We start from the raw sequence: 1,361 nt of genomic DNA, 5'->3' as shown, positions 1-1,361 counted from the left end.
CTGAACGACGTTTTGATGTCGCTGAAATGGCAATATTCTTCATCTCTGATACACTCATTGTCTTACCAGCCACAATTTCGATACATGACATGTCATCGACTTTCAAAAACACACCTCCCATTTTATTTTTCTCAAGAATTCCTCTAATCTTCACACAAACACCTGGTACAATTTCTGGATTTGGTGTGTAGCTTACGATTCCCACTGATAACTTGAACTGCTTATCAACAGTCAAGCCCATAGCTTGAACTTCTGTAGCTGTGGTGACTGATTTGAATGGTGTTCGAATATACACTTCAGTGCAGATTCGAGTAGTCTTTGTCATGATCTCTCCAAGAGAAACTTCTTCGTAATCCCGATAAGAATCATCCTTTTTATAAAATCCACGACAGGTCAATGTGCTGGCAGTTTGGAAGTGATACTCCGTCAGGACGTAGTCCTTTCCTGGAGGAAGAGGAAATTTCAGGTTCATGTCACGAATTGTTCCCATCGTCAATTCGATAACCTGAGGTAAAAAATTGTAATCAGCAATAAACGGATGTGAGAAAAAAAAATTAATTGCAAAAAAATGTAGGAATGAAAATGATGACGAATATTTAATGATAAATTAATGTATGAGAAATTTACCTGGTACATGGTAATTTGGCTTTAATATTGCAAAGCGTCTCCAGCCCATAGCAAGACTCTCATCCGTTTACCAGCACCATTGTTAAGAAGAAATTTGAAAACTCGTTTCTGATGTGTTTTCAACTCTTTGATGCCTTCGATCGCGTTAACGTACCCGGTTAATTCCCTATAATTTTGCTCGTACATAAAATCATCTCACGTGGTTTTTTTTAGGTTAACCGAATTGACGGATTTCAATTTGTAATAAATATTGAAAAATATTTAAAAAATACTAACATGGCAGTGTCACCACCCTCAAAATTGTTCATCTCCTCAGTCGAAGTGAATTGATACTGCTCTGATGTCATTTTATCACTTCGATTAAATTTGATAAGAAAAATTTTTTTCTGCATGCGTGTTAGTGGGCTTCTTCAATAAACCGGAAATATAATTGGGAATGAAAGATCTTATGGAATCATTCGATATTCAGATTTATAAGATCGCTGGTAGGTGGCATTATTGACATGACATTAACAATTTTAGCAGGTAGATGGCATAATTAGCATCCTCTGGTGTTTTTTTTAACTTTGATGAATGTGCACAAACATTTTTCATGTATAAAACAGGTCAGAAGATTCATTAATGATTTGAAATATTATAAATAATAAAACATTTATACTTACAGTGTATTATCCATATAAAAACTGGTAAAGTAGAGATTAAATTGTTTGACACATCATTTTTTATTTGTCACT

At 34.5% G+C, this 1,361-nt stretch overlaps 1 protein-coding gene across 1 annotated transcript; it reads right to left on the bottom strand.

The window, feature by feature from the left end:
- Nucleotides 1–6: 6 nt before the first annotated feature.
- LOC105272974 (uncharacterized) lies at nt 7–636 on the bottom strand (the record flags this gene model as incomplete). Its single annotated transcript, XM_011315204.1, has 2 exons — nt 628–636; nt 7–505 (listed from the first exon to the last, which is right to left on the bottom strand). Coding segments are annotated over exons 1-2 (508 nt in total), but the record flags the coding sequence as incomplete, so codon positions are not given.
- Between the last annotated feature and the right edge of the window lie 725 nt (nt 637–1,361).

Source organism: Fopius arisanus, unplaced genomic scaffold, assembly GCF_000806365.1.
Source record: "Fopius arisanus strain USDA-PBARC FA_bdor unplaced genomic scaffold, ASM80636v1 scaffold00529, whole genome shotgun sequence".
Lineage (NCBI taxonomy): Eukaryota > Metazoa > Arthropoda > Insecta > Hymenoptera > Braconidae > Fopius > Fopius arisanus.
Note: the sequence above shows the minus strand (reverse complement) of the source record. Positions and strands in the feature narration are given on the sequence as shown.